Source organism: Octodon degus, unplaced genomic scaffold (assembly GCF_000260255.1).
Source record: "Octodon degus isolate 3935 unplaced genomic scaffold, OctDeg1.0 scaffold00029, whole genome shotgun sequence".
In the NCBI taxonomy this organism is placed as follows: Eukaryota; Metazoa; Chordata; class Mammalia; order Rodentia; family Octodontidae; genus Octodon; species Octodon degus.
Genome location: NW_004524605.1, coordinates 12189507 through 12203720, shown reverse-complemented (window position 1 = coordinate 12203720; position 14214 = coordinate 12189507). Strand labels below are relative to the sequence as shown.

Here is a 14214-nt window from a genome sequence, read left to right as displayed (position 1 = left end):
TCTTCCAAAGGAATGTTATTAGCAGTCCCCTCATCATTTTCTCCAAATTGTCATCTCCTTTGTTGGTCAAGACTTAACCAACTAGCAGTGAAATCATGACTCCTGTTGTCTTGTTGTTACTGGGTAATAATCAATTATTTCCATATCTTACGAGGACTGAGCACTTTTCTTTCCAATATTGTAAAAGTTTAGATTCTAATGCAACATAATTTATAGTTTTCTTCCTTTTTCTTTTTAATGTATTTGGTTGGTGCAGGGTCTCACTAGGCAGCTTGGGCTCACTAGGGGTGATCCTTCTGCTTTCAGCCTCCCCAGTGCTGGGATTACAGGTGGGCACCACCATGCCTGGACTCTGGCCAGCTCAACCAACCATAGGGGTGGGGCTGGCACAACATGTGGTTCTGGGGCTCAAACTGCAGTCCCTGGTCTTTGTTAAGCTTGCCTAAGCAGATGCTTTAGTCTGCTGTGTTATCTATCTTATCCGTATTTACACTTTCCAATCACACCACTAAAACTGCCTTTTGGTGCTGTAAAATTTGCCAAACATTCAAAAAGACCCTGGTTTCTACCATAACTACCTTTGAGCCATCTGTCATTCTTTAAAAATGACCAAATAGTTCTGGGCACGATATTAAAATAGAGGATTGTCAATCTTGCGATAGGCACTACCTCAGAGAAATTAAGAGGTGGCATTTTTATTTTCTTTTAAATTAGACCATAAAAATGTTTCTTGCAAAGTGTGAAGTTACCTCTTTGGGGCATAGTGAAGAAATGACAGAATCCAACCAAAATAATAAGGAAGTTGATTCTGAAAGCAGGATGCCTGTGTTCTTGATGAAATGTGAAATGATACACAGGTTACAGAATGGCACTTGAATTAGCATTTTAAAATAAGTATCAGAATAAAACCTATTACACATCAAACTTATTGCTCCATGAATGTTACTATTTGGGATGAATTGGATATTTCTTTCACAGCTCACTCAGAAGCAAGTGTAGCTTGGTGCAGCCCGAGCTGTAAAGAAGGAGTGGGAAGGCATAAAATATTAGTCATGGTCTTGAGTTCAATAAGCACAAGGCCCACAGGAGGCTGGACTTCCTCACTGATTCTTATGATTTGAAATAATCAGAACCCTGAAATTTTCATAAGAACGTCTCCATCCTTTAGATTTGGGTGACTTGCTTGGTTATAATGCAGCAGGCGGAGGTGGATATTAGTTACATGGATACTACTAAAATTGTGACCCATTTTCTTGGATATTTGAAGAACTAGAAGAATTTGAGTGCACTCAAAACAAAGAAATGATAAACTTTTAAGAAACTAGAAACAATAATTATCCTCACTTCATTTTTTTAATTTTTAAAATCTATTTATTCATTTATTTACTTACTCATTTATTTGGTACAGGGTCTTGCTATGCAGCTCAGGTTAGAAGTGATCCTCCTGTCTCAGCCTCCCCAGCACTGGGATTGCAGGTGTGTACCATCATGCTCGGGTTCGGCATCTGGCTAAGCATTCCTGGGAGGGGAACTGGAGTGGCATGTGGTATAGGGGATGGAACCCAGGGCCTTGAGCTTGCCAGGCAGGCACTCAGACCACTGAGCTATCTCCTTAGAACCTACCCTTATTTGATCATTGCGTTGTTTAGAACTATCGGATTATTGCTTCCTACTCACATACTTCCTAAGTATGTGAAATTATATTATTATTATTATTTATTATCATCATTATTATTGTTATTATTACTTTGTGTATTTGGTACAAGGTCTCTACACAACTTGGACTCATAGTAATCCTCCTGTTTTCAGCCTCCCCAGTGCTAGGATTACAGGCATGTGCCACCACATCTTGGTGGCCCATTGAGCATGCCTGGGGGTGCGGCCTACAGCACGTGTTGCTGGAGATTATGTGAAATTATGCATCAGTTAATGAAGTAATTCTTTTAAAGACAGAAGTTTTATTTCCTTGAGTAGCACCACAGCAGGGGTGGCTTTGCACCTTGGAGGAGGATGGTTACCTGGGGTGACTGGCTTCCGGGCAGGGCAGTAGAGCCACACAGCAGCAAGGTTCTAAGCCAGTCTCCAGGCCAATATCTGTGAACCTGGGCAAGTCCCTTTGCATCTGAAATTTGCTCATTCCATCCGTAGGAGGACATGGGAGGATCCTCAAAGTCCCTTTCCTCTTCCACAATGTTATTACGCCTAAGCTTCTTCAGGATCAGACATGAGAAATAGGATCATATAGCAAAGTGAAAGCCACTCTGGGAATGTTGCTACCACAAAATTAATGACTGACTTTGATATGATCTGTGATGATTTATTTATGCTTCCTCTAACTCAAATAAAAATTTACCTCTCCCTCTTTCAGTTAGCTAAGAGAACAAAGTGTTTTAAAGCCTTCTAGTATATAAAATCATCCAAGAAACTTCCGAACACCGCCTTTCCAGCACTTCTCCTTTCACGAAATGTAGGGCATAGATAAGCAATTTGAATTTTTAATGAGCAGCTCAAGCAAATTCACAGTGAGCAGGGCCTGGACCAAACTTCAAACAACTACCATCTAGGGACAGAGGTAGATAATCAAACAATCTACATTTTTTAAAAAATTAAAATAAAAGGTTATGCTATATTAGACAGCTTGGGCCAGATCTCCTGGGCTTGAGCAGGCCTCCTGCCTTAGCCTTCTGAGTATCTGGTTGTACAAATACACATTTCTGCCTATGAGCTTTTTAAATCTGCACAATAGCTGCCATGAAAAACGTAGGCTTATGGTAGTGGAGGGGGCACCGGAGGGTGACTCCCTCTTGCGCTGTAAGCCAAGGAGAGCTATCCAGAGAAAGGACATTCAAAACAAGTGCTGAAAGACAACCAGAAAAATGGCATTTTAGATGGAAAGTAGCTTGAGGCATCACTGAAGATGAAAATTGCCTCTCTTTTTCCACCCAGAAAGCATTATCATTGGCTTACATTAGATTAGGCATTCACCCCAACCACTGCTCAGATGTATTTTTAGAATCAATGAATGAGTAAAATAGTTTCAGTCCAGGGCCAGCAAGTTAGCTCAGCAGACTAAACACCTGCTTAGGCAAGGGCAAGGACAAGGGCTCAATCCCTGGCACCACATACCACATGGGCCCCACCTTCAGGTGCACTGGGCCAGCAATCAGGATCAGGTGCGATGGCACATGCTTATAATCCCAGTACTGGGGAGGCTGAAAACAGCAGGATCACTATGAGTCCGAGCTGTGTAATGAGACCCTTACTAAAAAAAAAAAAAAAAAAAAAAGAAAAAGAGTTTTAGTCCTTGGTACAGCAGAGCTGATCCATGAAAGGACATGTCCTTCCCATTCTTTCACATATATGATCTCATGGCAACAGGTAAGTAGCCAACTTCTACTCTCCTGGTATGGACTTTTCATTTCCCTCCCAAGTACAAGCACATTAGCTTATAATCTTTTGAGATTATGCCACTGTCAAAAACATCTGAGGATGTCTACAGCACAGCACAGTGGCTGAGAGGTCATGATCCCAGTACGAATTGCTGAGTTATGGTGGTAATGTAATGTGACTGAAGCCCTTAAAACAGCAGCTCATCTTCCCAGAGACCACCTCGCCCCTTCTTCTCCAACTCACCCCAGGGTGCAATTTCCTTTCACCTTTCCCATTACCTCAGGGAAGGCCCCAGTCAGCTCTTCAGGTAGATCTAAACAGCCCCCTCCAAACTCCACCCCCGTCAAGAGACCAAAGAAGCCTCAGCCTCCCTTGTTCCAATCCAGAGAATTCCTTCCCAAATTCTCTTCATGTCCTCCAAAATAATAAAGCCCCTTTCCCTTTTTCCTTCTGTGAAAACCTATCAGTGACAAAAGGTGGCATGCCCTTGCAGTAATCAGCTCCCATGTTACACTTGGCTGACTGCACAAGGAGCCTTGTCTCAGGGATCAAATGAGATGTGCCAGGCTAGGTGGCCTTAAGCCATGATACAGCCTCTCTCTGGGCCATCTTGCTCTTGTGAATGCAATGTCATGAACCAGATGATCCCTAAGAGGTGTTCCTATGCTAACAGTCAACAAATCCAAATAAAATAACATTTCCAGAGGAATTCCTTCATCTTCTGGGGGTGGACTTCATTCCACATCGCTTCATAGATGTAGAATGAAATCTACCTTTACTCCTCCCCTTTGTAATAATCATGTCTCAAAAGAAGCCCATATGCCACGCTTCAGTATAGCTAGACTACTTCCTATGAAACACTGCATCTTGCTGAGTGGTTTTTGTGAAGCTGACATGCCTTGCTTGGCAGCTATAATTTTACCTCCTCAATGACAGAGCCAATTTTCTCCTCCAGCTCTCCTATACACCTTTAATGAATATGTGTTTCTTTGATTAAATTAACATCTTTGTCTAGCTAATTAGCCTGGAAAACCTACGCTGCAATGATCTGGAGGTGACTTCATTACTGCTCATTGGTGCGTGTTTGTGACCAGCCACTGTCAGCTCCGCCACCTAATGACGACGGAAGCGCTCAGTTCAGCTCATTTGGCTTTCCGTGGATATCGTCTCGTTTCCCAGCAGGAGCCAGTCCTTACCCTGAAATCGACCCCACTTGACAGTGACAGATGTTTTAATCATGCGCTTTCATTCATTAACGTCCATCAGCATCGCTGGCCAAGTCTGCAGCAAATACCTTGATTTGAAACCAAAACTAATTAAATACTATCTTTGTAATTACCTTATATAGTTACCCTTTCCTAAGTGGTCCAATATGACAAGGGCTGAAAAATGAAGCCCCACACGATGCTGGAGAGGTTGGGGGCCCCTTCCCGGCTGAGTCTCTTCCCTCTGCAAGTGTAATAAAGTGTGCATCTCTGAGGCGCTGTCCCACCTTGCTCAAGCGTATGTTGGTAAAGATGGATCTCTTTCTCCCCGTTCCATTCTAGGAAGACTGTGGAACATACTACACATTTTAGATCTTAGCAATTTCATAGATAATACATACACAACATTGCAAAGATGCCAATTAAGCTTGGTTTTTGTTTGTTTCTTATTAGCTTCACTGCCTGTCTTTCAGCATTAGCCACTGCGAGACCTATCCTGTCTTCCCAAGGGGTTCTAATAGTACCAGCCCCATCCTAAGCTGCAAGTGGCATGTTGCCCAGGCCTAGCCAATGAACATCTGGTGGCTCCTAGTAGCGGGGATTAGCTTGTAGCTGGGCATGTTACCTCACTGAGACCAATCATAAACAGTAAGACTACACTCTGGGAACTGCAAGCTGTGTTCTACATATGGCCTGAGGATTTACCCCAAGGTTCCAAGTGTTGGAGTCTTGGAGTCCGGTGTGGTGATGGTGAATGATAGGGAACCTTAAAGAGCAGAGACTAGTGGGGGGTTTCAGGACTTGCACCCTTTCACCATTGCTTCCTTGTGGCCACAGTCTTTCCTTCTTTCTTTCTCAGGCACTGCTGCAACAGTGACGCTGTCAGCCATAAGACGAGGCACCCACTGGACCCTTGCCAGATAAGGCACTATGCTGTTCAGAATTTTAGCCTCCAAAACTGTGAGGGCGAGAACCATTTTCTGTTGCAAGTCCCCTGTCTCCTCCCTTTCCTTAGGCATTTGACATTCAGAGAGGTAGCAAGCCAACCACAGCGATAGCCATCTTGTAGCCACAAAGGGGACACTTCTGAGAAAGGGACACACTGAAAATAAAGGCAGCCTAAAGAAATGGGGCACAGAAAGACTGAGCTTTTTGCAGCAAGCACAAAGTGATGGTGGGCCAGCTCCTGGAATCTGCAGTTTTATGCCCTGAAGTCAAGATCTTTTTGCCCCAAAATACATGCAACCAAAGGAATAATAACTGATGTGAGCCCCTATGCAACTATCCAAAATATTTTAACATTTTCTATTCTACATGAGTTCTACAGCAACACTGTTCTCTCCTAAAGCAGAAGTTTATATCCTCCATTCAGAAACAAGAAAGCTGAGGCAAAGAGGTTCAGAACAGCTAAAGCAGACCAAACCAGGGTGGAGGTGGAATTTCAGCACGGGTCTCCACAGTTCATGGTGACCTGTTTCCTTAACCTGGATCATCCTGGGAAGCCACTAGCAGCATTCGGGAGATGGTGGTACAGTACATGAATAAATCACAGCTTGGCATCTTCCTGGTTGACCCCCTTCTCCAGCACTAACTGGAGAGATAGCATTTGGCAAAGTTAGCATCCTAAGTACCAGTGTCTATACCCATGATGGGGGCGGGCATGGACAAAGAATGTTCTGCACACAAGAGACTGGTTCTTCTCTTTCAATCAGAAAGGAGATGCTATTAATCTAACGTGACATTTGCTGTAAATTTGAATATTTTAAATTTAGTCTCTGTGGTTCCAAATGCTTCCCATCTAATGAGTGCAAGAAAAAAAGTCCCTGGCTCAGATCTACAGCAATGTCCACATCCTAGCCTTACGTCAATTTGAAAGTCTAAGGTGTTTCCTGGAACCTCTTCCAAAGTAAGAAATTGACAAGGCAAGCTATTTTCAGCAAGGACGGATGAGCCAATCTTGTACGTCTAATGAGTAGGGATGAGCCTTAGTTCACAGCAGAGAGAGGGCCTATTTTTGAAGTCAGTTTTATAAAGTGGTTACTTTCTAGGAAGTGAGGCTATGTCTGGTTCTTTTTCTTCTGAGCTCCATGATCTTTGGTGAGTTACTTAAATTCTCAAGTCTCCATTTCCTCATTCTGCAATGAGACTATTGTCATCTGCCTTTGTGTTGATACAAAATAAAAATATGTGCCAAAATTTTAACATAGGGCTCCAATTGGAATCCTTAGAAAACTTTGCTTATGAGAAGGCCCGTGGCTGAAGTTTGAGAACATGTCACTTCCCAAACAGTACCCTTCCCCCACTATTCCTAGAACGGGCAATGAAGGCTGTTTATATTTCCACTGTTGTACAAACACTATGGCTGAACACAGACTTTTGGAAGTGCAGTATGTCCCTGGCACAGACTGCATGTGACTAGTCACCTAACAATGAGTTTCCCTGGTTGGCTAGCAACGTGTCATGCAAGTTGTCCCAGCCTGTTTTGGGAGCAGTCAAGGGCTATGTCCTAGCTCTACTGAGAGAAGATTCTGAACTTTTGCATCAGCTTTTTGGTGGGCTTTACTGTGCATAATTATTTTTTTGCTCATTATACTTAGTAACCTTTTTGCTGAGAAAAAGACAACCTTAAGTGTAAGATCCTATGCTGAATTTAGTAAATATTTCTAGAAAATTTCCAAACAGGGTGTTCTTGGAGAGCTAAAATATTTAGTATTGTGTGTAACTTGTAAAAAGAAATGTCCAGTAAATGCCTATATTTATCAAGGTCATAGTGTTACTGTGCTAATCTTACTGCTCTGAAAGAGATCCAGGCAAGAATGGTGTTACCATGGTAAGGACCAAAGCTTTGTCACGCTCTCTAATCTCAGCTTTTTGACAGGAATGCAAAAACTCTATTCTGATTGCATCCAGACACACATCTGAAGAGCTTGTGAGTGAGAGTAGTGAGAACAGTCCTGACGGTTCTACCTGAGGAGAATCAGAGGACATGCGCTTCTTTCTGAGAACCCCCAGCTAAGATGTGCTGACGCCCTTCAGCAAGAGTGGTCCACCTGCATGGAGCAGCTGCGCACATAGTAATGGGCTGGGTGGAAAGAAGAAGAAAGCTCACTTGGTGTAAATATGACCTATGTAAATTGAGGCTGCACAGAGAAAATATATTTCGTATAACAAGCTAACAGAAAGGTTCTCAAGAATGGTAGATTTCTTGCGGCGGGAGAAGGTGCTAGGAGAGAGGCATAAGAATGAAAGGATGTATGTTGCTGTAAATTGAGAGATCTTTGTTTGGATCAATAATAAAAATATGCACCAATGTAAGAGTGTGATGAACTCAATCTTCTCCACTTGAGAACCAGAATAAATCTGTTTAACACTCCACAGTGGTGGCTACGACAATGGCTCTAACTTTAATTCATTACATACCAGGTTCCCATTTTTCACATGTTTATTTCATCTTCTCTACAACAGCCTGAGGTATGCACTGTTAAAATCCGAACCTTATGAATAAAGATTCTGAAACAGAGTCATACAGTATCTTCTCAGGATTACAGCTAGTGGCCCTGAGAGAACCAAGACTGAGGCTAGGGGAACGCCAGCATTTGGTGGGGCTCTGCCCGCGTCTTCATGATCACCATGGCTTGGCCCTATGTCCCAGAGGCTGACTTCTCTTCTCTGTGACTTCTTTGAGCACATGCTACTACGTGCCAGGCTCTGTCCTCACAATGTCATTTCTCATCAACAAAAGAAATGACGTAAGATGCTGGGTAAATCTTCATTTCCAATGTATGGGGCACTCCAGTTGATCTGTGTCCTTTGACATGTTAACATTTCCTATGTGAGGGGTTTCTAAGAATCTTTGGGCAACAGAGCCTCACACGCCTGCTCTAAGGCTAAGCTCACACTATGAGTTTTAGGCCTGAGGAAATCCATCAGTTTGGGTGGAAACACTGCAGACATCCCAGCATTTGTGATTCATAGATTTCATGGTCCCACATTTCACAAAAGTACCTAAATTCTCCCAAGTACCTAAAGCTACCTATAAACAAAAGGATTGGCTTATTTTTCACAGATGCACTGGCCTTCTGGGGACATGGGCATTGTTTGAAGATACTGCTGGTTACTTCAGATGAGCAGAGTGGCCCAGGCAGTACTGTTGCTGAGCCTGCAACAGTGCACGGGATACAGTGGACAAAAATTTAATCTGGCTCCAAACATCATCAGTTCTGCTGCTGACAACTCTGCATTCTATATGCACAAACTGAAGAATGTATGTACTGTGGTGTTCATGAATTTGAGGGTTTAAGTATCAGGTGATCTTGCTAATGAGTCTCAAGGATCTACTGCAGGACTCTTTGCAGCACAGCTCTTTGGATTTCAAGCAAAGAGTTAATAGAGTCTTTGTGTCTGGGCAACCTATTATACTTGAATGGAAGGTGAGAAAAGCCAAAGAGGATTACTTTGACAGATACGTGTTTTAAAACAGGCTTTCTTTGTTGTCTGCAAATGGGGACCAACGGCAAAAGAAAGAGACTTGGGACTCTGTTATTGGGTCACATCGTTCTGATAGGAAGGCATGGATCAGAATCCACATTTGGGGCTCTAACTGAGATGTTGTTTTGAACATTTTGTTTCTACCTTATATAACCTGATTTTTATTTTTACTTAGGCTCTTGCTCACAGCAAATATTCCCCCAAGTGAGCAGTTCTAGGCCCTCAAAAAGCAATTGGAATGGGAAAAAGAGGCCTAGTGATAAGATCGAGATATGAACTATCAACCCAAGCTGCTGGGTGATAAGTTTAACTTTCTGACCTTCATTGGAAACCACATTAGTAAAGTGCTGATAAAACACTCTGAGCCAGTGGATTGAAGGTGTATGTTTCCCAAAGCACCCTGTGGACTCCCAGGCTGGCATAATACAATGCTGTTCTTATCTCCACCATCTCAGAGGGCAGAGGCTGTCATTTCCCATTTATCCCAAGCGCTGTGCCCTGTAAAGGCTTGCTGATTGGGTATAAGCACTTATCCCTAAGCCAGCCACTAACCAGATGTCTTTCCAAAGGTGTAAAGGAGAAAGCAAAGGAATTTCTCAGCCTTTGTAATTATTGCTTGGGATTCTGAACTGCAGCTTGCTCACTCTTCAGGCCACAAGCAAGAGCCTCAAGTGCTACTAAGAGCTCTCATTTACTTAAGGGCCATCTTAGCAACTGAAATCTCCCAGGTGTAGAGTGCTAACCTGTCTGTTCATATGCTGCCCTACCCCTTCTCAGCTCAGCCCTTTATATTCCATCTTGACTCAAGAGCACACTGGACAGAACAAATTTAAGAGCTTATTTAAGCCAAGAACAATGCCAGGGATGATAGCTTGTGGCTGGATTTCTTTTGGGCCAGGACCAGCCCTCCTAACCTATGTGTGTCAAAACTATCCCTGATTGTGAAGAATGCTGTCAGTGGCTAAAGAATAAAAAAGAGAACTCAATGTTCTGGAGAGACAAACACAAATACCAAGACAAAGAAGTTGCATTAATTACATGCATCAGAGTTCTCCTAAGTGAGATGGATATATGTGTGTGACATAGGTTGAGTAACCCTTAACTACAATGCTTAACGCCAGAGTGTATCAGGATTTGACTGCTTTTTCCACAAAATTTGAGATATTTACATGTAAAAACTGAGACATCTTGGGGATGCCACTCCACCTTCAACATAAAATTCTCTTACGTTTCCTATATAACGCATAAATCTAGCCTGAAAGTAGTTCAGTTCTATATTATTAAAACATGTACAAAGCAAAGTTGCAAGGTATGAAATTTTCTACTGGTTGGATGGTGCCAGAACTGAAAAAGCCTGAGATTTTGGAGCTCCATGGATGTGAGATTAGGTCTGATCAGCCTGGACAGTGGGCGATCAGTCAATGTGAGTTTGGAAGGCAAAGTCTCTAGCACTGTTCTGAAGGAGAGAGTGGCTAAGAGATAAGACGGAAAGTAGATCCTAGGGAGTGACAGAGCCTGTGTGAAATCTTAGTGGGGCTACTGCCAAAGTTCTGAACATGTATCACATTTAAATGCCTATTTTGGGTGATTTGAGCAACAACTTTGAAGATAACATTATGTGTTACAACAACCACTGTTAATTTCCTATCACCTTGTTTTGAAATTCTATAATGTTTTTATTTTTTTTGTAATTTTCTCTTTGACTTTGTGTTTTTCTCTCTTTTTAAAATAAAAAAGGACAGTATAAAAATAATTCTAAATAATTTAGGATGTAATTATGGTTCCAAATGACATGCAACCAAATGTTCAGCCAATAGCCTTCTGTTGGCAAAATTCTGTAGACCCATGGCTTCACTTATGCACAGGGTGCAGAGCCGAGGTACATGGGCTCATAACTGGGAATATACATAAACTAAGCTAATATATGGTCTCCTCCCCTCCCCTCCCCTCCCTTCCCTTCCCTTCCCTTCCCCTCCTCCTCCTCCTCCTTCCTCTCTCTCTCTCTCTCTCTTTTTATTTGTAATACCATGGATCAAACCGAGGATATTGTGCTTGCCAGGTAGGCATTTATGCCACAGAGCTAACTCCCCAGCTCTCCAAGGATTTCTTTTTCTTTCTTTTTCTTTTCTTTTCTTTCTTTCCTTTTTTTTTTTTTTTTTTTTCAGAACTGGGGATTGAACTTAGGCCCTTGTGATTGCCAGGGAAGCGCTTATTCTACTGAGCCATCTCCCTGACACCCCATCCAAGGATTTCTGATGACAATAAAAGAGAACTATTAAATGAATGTATAATAGAAGGTTTTAATTTATTTCAAGGTCAAAGGGCATACACTTAGAAGAAAGTGACAATAAGAACTGATGATCAGCCTTGGTGGAATGCAAGTTTCTTGAGGGCAAAGATTGGTCTGATGATTGTTGCTTTTTTTGCTTGACTTCCCAATGGAAGAAAAAGTCTATAAATGAATGTTAGTGTCCCCATGTTGTAGAGAAAAAACCCAATGCTTATAGGAGATATGAAATTTACCTAAACAGAGTCTATAGATTCCAAGTCAGGATGCCAATCCATGCTGCTGTTTCCTGTACGCTACCCAACATCCCTGAAACCTGATTTTTATGACACTCTAACTGAACTGAGTAGTGGAAATCCCAGAACACACTGTGTAATCCAGGTTGGGCTATTACTCTCCTTATTAAGAACACTTTAAAGGGCAGGAGAGAAAGCAGGCTTTTCTGTTCCAAACCCTTGTGTGTGCTCCTTAGAGTCTCTTCACAACAGCTTTCTGTAAAGTATCCCATGGAGATCATTTGGTGTTGACTTTATTTTTTATTTTCATGCCCTGTTGAACTAAGCATTTGATTTAGGGAAAGAATAGATTTGAAAGAAAGCCATCAGGAAACTTAAACATAACAGATGCTTATTTCCTGACACCTAATTGAGCTGAATTGAAAGCCCCAGTCTGGATCCTAAAAGCCATAAGTATCAGCTAGGTACAACTGAATCATAGCTGCTTGGGCCCATGGACAGCCAGCAGAGAGCTGTCCCAGAGTCAGGGCATCTGACATGGTCTCCATCCTCTCCTCACCTCCGAGGAGTAAATAATCCTTCCAGCAGGATACAGCTTTCAATTCTGGTAGCGACTACAGCTTGAAGCTAATTGTCTAGGACATTACTCAGCAAAGACTTTAAAAAGCTGTGATATAAATTTTACATTGATCCCTTACATGGCACAAACCCCCACAAGTGCGGCCCTGCCACACCAAGAAGTAACAGAAGTTTTTTTTTTTTGGTAAAGTAGAAATGGAAATTAGAACCTGGATTCACTTAAGATTTTTAAACAAAAACTGTATAGAGATATTAGGTAAATAAATCTACAATCCTATGAAATTTTATAACAAGAAATTTGGTACATTATAAAGAATTTATCCAATAGTCTATGAGCTTCTAATGGCACAGGCTTAGCAAAAATGTCCTCAAGAACAAATTTCCTTTGCTATTTTCCTCATGCTTACCATATTTTTTTTTTTTTTTTTTCCAGTACTGGGGATTGAACTCAGGATCTTGCCTTTGCCAGGCAAGCACTTATTCTACTGAAATATCTCCCCAGCCCTTGCCATATTCCTTATGTGCTTCCCCTTTGATACACCTTCCCTGGTGTCTAAAACCTATTTCACATTTCAGATGTTAAAATATTTTTTTTTCAATCTCATGCTAGATGTTCACTGAAATTTGTATTCTGAGCCCATCCATACCAAAAGATGGGTTTATTGTTGTTCTGAACTTACTGGGGAAGAATATAGGCACTACTCAAAGGAGGAAAAAACAAGTTTTGTTAAGAAATAAAATATTGGTAATCTCAACTAGGCACAGTGGTATATGCCTATAATCCCAGCACTCTGGGAGACTGACCAGGATTATAAATCTGAGCCCAGCCTGACAAACTTAGTTACTTAGTAAGATTGTATCTCAAAATAAAAGAAAAAAACAAAGTGGCTGGTTTGAACAGGCTCGGAGTCCAGTCTCCATAGAACAGGAAAAAATTAGTAAATCTGAAGGTAAAATCTGAATAAGCATGTTTTGCCATATTACCATGGGAAGAGGTTGAGAAAGCCAAAGCAAGACCAGCAGAGACAGTGGGCTGTAATGAGAACTTTAGGAACAGAGGAAATGGGTAGAGGATGGAGTAGAATGACCTGACAAGGACCCTACCACTGTCTGCTCATGGAGTTAACCTGGCCAAGGAAGAAGAAATAGAGCCCCACTCTGAATGCGCATGTTCATCCCATGCTTAGCAGTACACATGCACTGACACACACTCATTTTGGCCAACAACGATGGAGCGCCCATGCTGCTGTATAACTGTGGAAGTGGTCCTGGGTCTGTGGCCAGGAGGACATCATCTCAAGTTTTAGTAAAAGATGATGGATCAGGGGCCGGGGAGATGGCTCAGTGGAATAAGCACTTCCCTGGCAAGCTCAGGGCCCTGAGTTCAATCCCCGGTTCTGAAAAAAAAAAAAAAATGTATCAGTACAGTCCTCTGTCTTCTTTTGTCCACTTGAGGGGAGACCAATGAATACTGAAAAGGGGCTGACCTCCTGTTCCTTCCTTTCCTCACTTCTCCAAGACCAGCCAGTTTCAAACCCACAGTCACCTTCTCTTACTGCTAGCTAGAAACCAGAGGGCCATCTTTATCTGTCTTTAGTCCATGAAGAAAACCCAGAGGCTATGCCAAGTGGTAGTATTCCTGTTTGGCAGGATCTATAAATCTGGCACTAAAGCACAAAGTGGTAGAAAGACTGATGTCAGAGACGACAAGAGGATCTATGCGCATCTCACTTGTGGAACACCAGTTTCCAAACTTCCTTTTTTGGGTATTCTCTACAGGATAGATGATGGGCACTGGCTGAGAACAAATGCTGAGAAATCTCAGGAGACAAATAATGGGTGACGAAATATTGCTTTTGAGCAACTAATTCTTCTAGTTAAGATAAATACATCTGGTGCTCTGTTAAGGTTGTGGCTAAGACCCAGTCCTAGCCCAGGTCCAGTGAGTGTGCAGAGAGCTTCCTGCTACCCTGCGCCGGTGGAACCAGTCCCAGCCCAGACGCAGAGTGGGCCGGACCCTCTCCCAGCC

At 42.3% G+C, this 14214-nt stretch overlaps 1 protein-coding gene across 4 annotated transcripts in view; it reads right to left on the bottom strand.

Moving 5' to 3' along the window:
• The window catches only part of Sgcd (sarcoglycan delta), a 645238-nt gene that overhangs the window by 319129 nt on the left and 311895 nt on the right, over positions 1-14214 (bottom strand). Inside the window, exon 1 of one of the 4 annotated variants that reach the window (XM_023713119.1) lies at positions 7563-7606. The exons of the other annotated variants lie outside the window; for them this stretch is intronic. Coding sequence (XP_023568887.1) covers positions 7563-7583 — 21 coding nt within the window. The 5' untranslated portion in view covers positions 7584-7606. Of the gene's footprint in view, positions 1-7562; positions 7607-14214 lie in introns of those variants that run through there. 4 annotated transcript variants of the gene reach the window in all.